At 40.0% G+C, this 8,620-nt stretch overlaps 1 protein-coding gene across 2 annotated transcripts; it reads left to right on the top strand.

Annotated features, from left to right (window-relative positions):
* The first annotated feature begins 585 nt into the window (after positions 1-585).
* LOC133559828 (protein mono-ADP-ribosyltransferase TIPARP-like) lies at positions 586-8,075 on the top strand. Of its 2 annotated transcripts, XM_061911849.1 has the most exons (4): positions 586-1,024; positions 1,143-1,434; positions 2,821-2,863; positions 6,317-8,075. In XM_061911849.1, exons 1-4 carry the CDS (start codon positions 877-879, stop codon positions 6,419-6,421), a joined length of 588 nt encoding a protein of 195 aa, XP_061767833.1. In that variant the 5' UTR covers positions 586-876; the 3' UTR covers positions 6,422-8,075. The 2 variants fall into 2 exon arrangements, with proteins under 2 accessions (XP_061767833.1, XP_061767834.1); XM_061911850.1 differs by lacking the exon at positions 2,821-2,863 and having other exon boundaries at positions 6,317-6,447.
* Positions 8,076-8,620: the final 545 nt, after the last annotated feature.

Genomic DNA, 8,620 nt, shown 5'->3' with positions numbered 1-8,620 from the left:
AGGTATAAAAGTAAGTGCATCTCTATATTCCTTCAAAACCGCTCTAAAACAACACCTCCAGGCAACTTCAACACTTTACTAATACCCTCCTCCATTCACATCCCATCTCCCCGGATTATAAACAACTCAAATGTACTTCTAATGTATATACTTGTTCTTATGCTATGTGAACTCACTATGTTCTCTGCTGGCTGTACATATCCTACTAAATAAGACCTACACTGTTTCAATGTCCACATTTCTCTGTTGATGCAATTGTTGATGACCGAAGTACTGATATCAACCAAAGGTCCTCATCCCACCCCCCGGATTGTAAATAATGTAAATAATTCAATGTGCATACTATGATGATTAACTTGTGTGATGACTGTATTATGCTGATAGTATATATTTGTACCATGAATTGATTAACGTGGACCCCGACTTAAACAAGTTGAAAAACTTATTGGGGTGTTACCATTTAGTGGTCAATTGTACGGAATATGTACTGTACTGTGCAATCTACTAATAAAAGTATCAATCAATCAATCAAAAACCCGCTTGATTAAGTAACTTAATACTTTTCTTTGTTTCCTCCAGGACGGGAGTCCCAACAAGGCACGCCCAGCCTTTCCAGAGTTTCCATGAGCCCAACTTTAATGTGGACCCTCTGGAGGACTTCAACTCCTAGTACCCTCCAATGTTGTCCCCAGACTCAGCAGGAAATGAGCCTGGTGAATGTTCCGGCCTGTTCACGGGCTTTCATGACAGTCCAGAAAGTGTTCTATGAGAGTCTACCTGAGACTAAGGTGGACATTTTCAGCATCTTTAGTTTAGACCCTCTGAAGGACTTCAACTCCTGGTACCCTGCAATGTGGTCCCTAGACGAAGCAGGAAATGAGCCTGGTGAATGTTCCGGCCTGTTCACGGGCTTCCATGACAGTCCAGAAAGTCTTCTATGAGAGTCTACCTGAGACTAAGGTGGATATTGTCAGCATACATACAGTATGGTCCAGAATGTCCTGCACTGGGACAAGTACCAAAGGTCAGACTGTACTTTTAGTACTTAAGCTTGGTTCAGTTTGGTATGAAATGTCGGATCAGTTCCATGGTGAACTAAGCACCAGATGTTCTAAAGATGGGGATTTTTTTTGCAATTGCAGGCACAAGGTGTACCTGCAGAAAGGAACTTTTGGAGCACCATCTCTTCCGCAGCACTAGCGAGAATGCCGCCGATGACATCTGCCACAACAACTTTGACCCGCAATTGGCCATCGGCGGTCGCGGCTCCTACTTTGCCACATGGGCCATAAAGTACCACCTGTACAAGATATTGAGGGGGCATGATCGGGTTCGCCCCATGTTCCTAGCCAAAGTCCTGGTGGGGATGGAGACTTATTCCGACGTGTTTATCACCTTCGACAGCTGTCAGACCTTCCGCAACTTCCTCATCAGGTATCAAAAGTTGTCCAACTCGAAACAGTCCATGTTGGCAGAGAATGTTTCTTTTGTCGTCCACAAAGAACATAACGCATTTAAATGTACCAGACGTTCTCTTTCGAGACTTACCAGAGAAAGAAAAAGGTACTCTACTTGGATGAGGCGTTCATTGACCTCTTTGGATTTAATATATAGATCTTTGAAATGTTTCTCCTTGAACCACATTGTGTTTTTTAGGATTTATATGTAATATAATAAATGATAAAATTAACTGAAAAACCTCATGTAAAAAACATACAACATAAAGTAGCAAGAAACACGTCAATAATGAATAAAGCAAAATATGTTCTGGACCAAAAATCACTTCATATTCTTTAGTGCTCGCTAGTGTTACCATATCTGAGTTATGTGTAGAAATATGGGGAAATAACTACACATGTGCGCTTCATTCACTAACAGTGTTACAAAAAAGATAAATTAGAATGATTCATAATGTTGGGTATAGAGAACATTCCACTTAATTTATTGAATCAAAAATATTGAAATTCAACAATTTGGTGCATTTGCAAACAGATAAAATTATATACAAAGCCAATTATAACCTGCTACCCAAGAATGTACCACAATTCTTCTTAACAAAAGAGGAGAAATGTAAGCTTAGAGGAAAATCTAATTTAAAACATTTGTATGCACGTACAACACTTAAGACCTTTAGTATATCTGTTGTATGTGGAATTAAATTATGGAATGGGTTAAGCATTTACATCAAACAAAGCAATAACATGATTCAGTTTAAGAAACAGGTCAAACTACAAGTGTTCACAAAGTACAAAGAAGAATAAAGACGATAAACATCTTGAACTTTTTTTTTTTGTTCAAATGTATAGTGGTTATTTATGTATTTGATATTTGTTTAATTATATATTGTATATGAATTTATCTACGGTATTTTTCGGACTACAAGTCGCAGTTTTTTTCATGGAGGGTGCGACTTATACTCAGGAGCGACTTAGGTGTGAAATTATTAACACATTACCGTAAAATATCCAATAATATTATTTAGCTCATTCACGTAAGAGACTAGACGTATACGATTTCATGGGATTTAGCAATTAAGAGTGACAGATTGTTTGGTAAACGTATAGCATGTTCTATATGTTATAGTTATTTGAATGACTCTTACCATAATATGTTAGGTTAACATAGCAGTTGGTTATTTATGCCTCATATAACGTACACTTATTCAGCCTGTTGTCCACTATTCTTTATTTATTTTAAATTGCCTTTCAAATGTCTATTCTTGGTGTTGGATTTTATCAAATAAATTTGCCCAAAAAATGCGACTTATACTGCAGTGCGACTTATATGTTTTTTTCCTCCTTTATTATGCATTTTTGGCAGGTGCGACTTATACTCCGGAGGGACTTATACTCCGAAAAATACGGTACTCATTTATTTTTTCAGTTTTCTGTTACTACCAGAAAAAAGAAATGGGATAAATCTGTTATGATATGAAAAGGGATAGGGCTAAATAATCTCTGCTTCTTCTCACTATTTTTTGGATGTGCTGCAATGAAACAACTATAAATATTTGATGCATTACATAGTGTCGTAAAATAAACTGAACGTAAATGAAAGAAACCTTTTATTCGCAGCCGGCACTTCTTGAGAAAAGTTTTGGTTTTTAATGAATGTAATTATCGACTATATTAAATTTGGTTTTCAAAATGTCCTGTTGTTGTTTTGGTCTAGTCTAGCGACTCATTTTAAAGTCATTACGATGCTGAGTTTAATTTATGTACGGTACATAACAGCAATGTCTGGGTTTTTGTGCACCCCACTTTTCGTTTGATTTGGTTTCTTACTTTGTGAAAGTTTTCCCCAGTTTTTGTCTCGGTTACTATACGGCCACACGCTGCGTTACAATCTAGTCCCTTGGTGCACCTAATGGATGAATGCCACGCGTTGGCGACTCAGACTCTTCGGTTTTTCTAATTTAGGAGGACTGCAAAAAATTGTGTTTTGCGTTTAGGGCGTGGCAGCCTTCATATCTGTAGACAGAATATTCCCCAGACTGACATGACAAGTGACAGCAGAGTTACATAAAAGCTCATCGCAATTGTATCAATCAATCAATGTTTATTTATTTAGCCCTAAATCACAAGTGCCTCAAAGGGCTGCACAAACCACAACGACATCCTCGGTAGGGCCCACATAAGGGCAAGGAAAAACTCACTCCAGTGGGATGTCGACCAGGATGACTGTGAGAAACCTTGGAGAGGACCACATATGGGGGGACCGAAAGCAATGGATGTCGAGCGGATCTAACATGATATTGTGAAAGTCCAATCCATAGTGGATCTGACGTAACTGTGAAAATCAAGTCCAAAGTGGATCCAATATAGTAGCGAGAGTCCCATCCAAAGTGGAGCCAGCAGGTAACCATCCCAAGCGGAGGTGGATCAGCAGCGCAGAGATGTCCCCATAATTTAGTTTCCAGAAGAAGTGCACACAAAGTCTGACGCGCTTTTCTTAACTTTTATTTTCCAACCTACGCTGATACAGCACAATTCCAACGCATATAGTCGTTTGTCTTTCCTCGTCTCTTATTTCCTTAACAGAACCTTCCTCCTTATTCTCCAATCACCTTCCAGGCGTGGTACATTTATGACCATTGGAACTCTGAACATCACCCACACACAAACACAACATCAACCCCAGCAAGTCGTCACACTATCACCTCCTTTCAGAATCCCTCGTCCCCAAGAAAGACAACAAAATCTTGACGGTCGCCGCCTTAAGCTATGACTGGCAATATCCACTACGTTGGAGGCGGCTACATTTTTCTTTGTTGGCAACGGCTATTTTTTTCTACTTTGGCAGTAGCTATTTCTTCTTTGTTGCCAGCAGCTATTTCTTCAATGTATATGGTGGCTCTATCTTTTTCGTTGGCTATTTCTCCCTCGTTGGCGGTGGCAATATCTTCTGTGTTGAGGGGTGGCTATTTCTTCTTCGTTGGCAGCGGCTATTTCTTCTATGTTCGCATAGAAGAAAAAAACCCCAAAGCATGATGTTTCCACCCCCATGCTTCACAGTAGGTATGGTGTTCTTGGGATGCAACTCAGTATTCTTCTTCCTCCAAACACGATGAGTTGAGTTTATCCCAAAATGGATGATACAGCAGAGGATTGGGAGAATGTCATGTCGTCAGATGAAACCAAAATAGAACTTTTTGGTATAAACTCAACTGGTCGTGTTTGGAGGAAGAAGAATACTGAGTTGCATCCAAAGAACACCATACCTACTGTGAAGCATGGGGGTGGAAACATCATGCTTTGGGGCTGTTTTTCTGCTAAGGGGACAGGACGATTGATCCGTGTTAAGGAAAGAATGAATGGGGCCATGTATCGTGAGATTTTGAGCCAAAACCTCCTTCCATCAGTGAGAGCTTTGAATGGTTGACCAAATACTTATTTTTCATCATAATTTACAAAAAAATTCTTTAAAAATCCTACAATGTAAATTCCTGGATTTTTTTTCACATTCTGTCTCTCACAGTTGAAGTGTACCTATGATGAAAATTACAGACCTCGGTCATCATTTTAAGTGGGAGAACTTGCACAATCGCTGGCTGAGTACTTTTTTGCCCCACTGTATATCTTCTACGTTCTAAGAGGCTATTTCTCTTTTGTTGGTGGCAGCTATTTGATCTACGTTGGCGGCGACTATTTCATATATGTTGAATGCGGCTATTTCTTCTACATTAGCGACGGCTATTTATTCTACATTGGCGTTGGCTTTATCTTCTTCGTTGATGGCGGCTATTTATTCCTTGATCGCGGCTATTGCTTCTACATTGAAGTCTGCTATATCTTCTTTGTTGGCAACGGCTACATCTTATTTGTTGGCAACAGCTTTTTCTATCCATTCTTCATTTGTGGCAGCTATTTCTAAAAAAAGAAATGCGTGCTTCTGTTGTATAACTTGGAACCACTGTAAAGACATCAGCAGATCCCTGAATTGGCATTTTAACCTTGCTGGCAAATGTGGAACACTGGTAAAACCTCCTTTGCCGACACTTGAGCGTTTGAATAAACATGAAAGTTTTAATTCCTCCTAAACAGCAGCTGTCAGAATCCTAAAAACAGATGGATTTGTTTTTGTGACATTTCTACTATCACAGTTTTGGGATGCAACTGCCAGAAAACGCACCTGTTGCGATAGCTGAGTTTGAGCAAGTTGATGGTATTAGCATATGCTTATCCGACTGTTGTGAAGACAGGCATGATTCACAGGACTTGTGGGACGCTGGGAACAAGGGACTATAATTAGATTACAGCTCGCGGGATGAAGTCCAACTGCAGGTGGGCTTTGACACTCAAAACATGTTGACATCATGTCTCTTGTTTATCACTAGAATTTGACTTTTCCCTATTAAGCTTCTTTCCAGCTGTTTTTATGAGGACAAAAAGAGAGAATATTTGTGTGTTTCTGTTTTGAAGTAGGATCGCAGCTTTCTAGTGAGCTTGTCGAGGCAAACAAAGACACGCAATGACTCGCCATCCATTGGGTTAAGTTTTTTCTTGCCCTAATGTGGGAAAAGAGATGTGGTTGTGGTTTGTGCAGCCCTTTGAGGCATTTGTGATGGAGAGCTATGTAAATAAACTTGGATTGAGTGATTTTCAGGTAGCGATTAAATAATACTGTAAATGCATGCTTCAATACTAAAGGATACAGTCCCACAAGTTTATGTAAAATTAGTATTAATACACATTTCAGAAGTTCAAAATATTTTTACTGAATTTTTTTTTTTTTTTTGTTCCGTTGACGAATAAAAACAAACATTAAATGCTACGTAACAAATAGCACAGCTAACATGTGTGTCCTCTTTCAACAGATTGAGGCTGAATCAGCAGCGCAGCGCCCCTGCTGGCTGCAACCAAGTATTGAACTTCAATGCTTAATCAAGTGCTTCAAAACACCTCCCTTTTTGTCGTCCTGATAACAAAGAACAAATGTGAACCCAGGTAAAGTGGCGTACAGCTGGTTCCTTGCAAAACTGCATACAGTTGAATCCAGCATCCCAAATGAAGGTAAAATGACACCTGATGAGCTTCAATTGTTTGTAATCTTGTCATATCAACAAATCAGCGTCCATCATTAGCTTGACAAGGCTGCAGGCACAATCTGTCAGAAGGTAAGACACAAATTGAGCATAAAAGAAAGCCGACAACAACGTCATCTAGCCTTCAGCGGCGTTTTTACGAGGGTGCAGATGTAGATGTAGTCAGCGTAGAGCGACTTTGCAGATGCACAAGCTGGACACGCACTCTCCTTCCCCGTGCTAAATAAACGCCACTCCAGTGTCCCATTAAGTTAGCAGGTGGGATCTTTGCTCGCACTTACTGGGATTCCATTCGGAACTCGAGCAGCATCCCCACACATCAAATGCCAGGGTGGACGCGTGGTGGACCTCGGCGTCTGGCTTTCATTTGCGTATCGTCATCAGACGGAAGCGGAGCCAATCGTGTTAGTGCGATGACTGCCGACTAATCCGCATACATTTGATTTAGTTTGTTTTGGGTGCCAGCGAATTCATTTACATTTAATTTTTTATTCTTCTGTGTGGAGAGACGCTAATCTAATCAGGACTGCAAGATTGACTTATTATATTTTAGCAAGCACTCGGGAAGGAATTTGACTTTCAAACACACATTTTGCTGAGTCATTAATTCTAATCAGCGGTGGACACAAGTCAGAGTGAAACGTCGCATGCTAACTAGGGACACACAATTGTGAATTCCCGATAGATTAAATAGTTTGAAAGTGGTTCACGTTGCGGTACATAAACCCAATTTGGAGTTTGTACAAAAGGTGCCTGCCTCGCAGACCTTAGGGACACGAGTCTACAGGTTAATTTGAACCGAATCAATGAGAAAATCCGATGGGAGTACCTTGCTAGTATTCCTGAGGGCCACTCATCTAATTAGCTCCATTCTTTCCAGTGCAGTGCAGAGACCACCCAATGCTAATTAAAGATGCTGTTTTTATATGTACTCATTTACTTAGTGTGGTTATTGATCGCAACCTGAAGATATCAGGACTTGATGTTTTAGTGGTCCGCAGGGGGTCAACCAGCAAGAGTGATCAAGTTAATTGGAAGACTGTGAAACACTTAATTAATTAAGGAAATGGAGATAAACTAGGAGGACAAAAAGTCCTCTTCTAGCTTTGTGGATTTCCATCAATAAACTTAGTGCTCTTTTGAATGCAGGAGTTTGGTTTCAGCCCATGTTGAGACTTTAAGTACTGTTTGAATGTAATCAAAAAAAAAAAGCGTGACTGGTGTTCTGTAACAAACATCTTGAATGCCAATGAATCCAAGTCCGAATCCAAAGTTTTGAACATTTATAAAAAAGGACTGGTACTACATTTTTTAAACTAAGGTCGAGTTTTGTCTGCATTTGGTTTTTCCCAAGTTTGATGTTGATCACACATGTTTATCTTTCTTGCGACAACCTGATTATTTTGCGTAATGAGCCTCTTCCTTGAATCAAATCTGTCCTACGTGAACTCCTCTACTCTTGTATTATGAGATCTTAGAGTGTTTGATTGCAAACTGTTTATTCCCCTTTCACTCATGCATCTGCTAACAATAAAGCCAAACTTCGGTTGATATTCCGCGTCAAATGTTGGATCTTGATTGGTCCTGACAGATGACCTGGGAATACTTGCAGAGACAAAGCAAGGGAGCATTCTAATAAAAGCCAGCAGTGGTTTCAGCTCGCAAAGTGGTAGCTTTAGTGTCATTTACTCCTTCTAATTACGGGGCTATTGATGACATGTCCATATGTCACTCTGTACCTGATTGAGCCGGGTTTTAGAGGCACTCACATGGAATAAATAACTGAGGCAATTAGTCGCGTTAATAAAGCATGTCCCCTCCAGGACTACTTTTCTGACTGAAGTGGAAATATATACTGTTATGCAGGTCTTTGATAATCAAAGGGCTCACTCTTGACCCCAAAAAGACAAATTTTAGAACAACACCGAGCTACCAACCAGTTAGAGCAGGTATGCCCAAAGTGGGACCCGCGGGTCAAGTTTGGTTTTCGTCATTTTGTTCAGCCCGCCAAATGGTGGCTACCAAATGTTCATTCTGAACTCTGTCAAGCTGCACAATCTTTAATGGAATCTTTTG

Source organism: Nerophis ophidion, linkage group LG10 (assembly GCF_033978795.1).
Source record: "Nerophis ophidion isolate RoL-2023_Sa linkage group LG10, RoL_Noph_v1.0, whole genome shotgun sequence".
Taxonomy (NCBI): Eukaryota; Metazoa; Chordata; class Actinopteri; order Syngnathiformes; family Syngnathidae; genus Nerophis; species Nerophis ophidion.
Note: the sequence above shows the minus strand (reverse complement) of the source record. Positions and strands in the feature narration are given on the sequence as shown.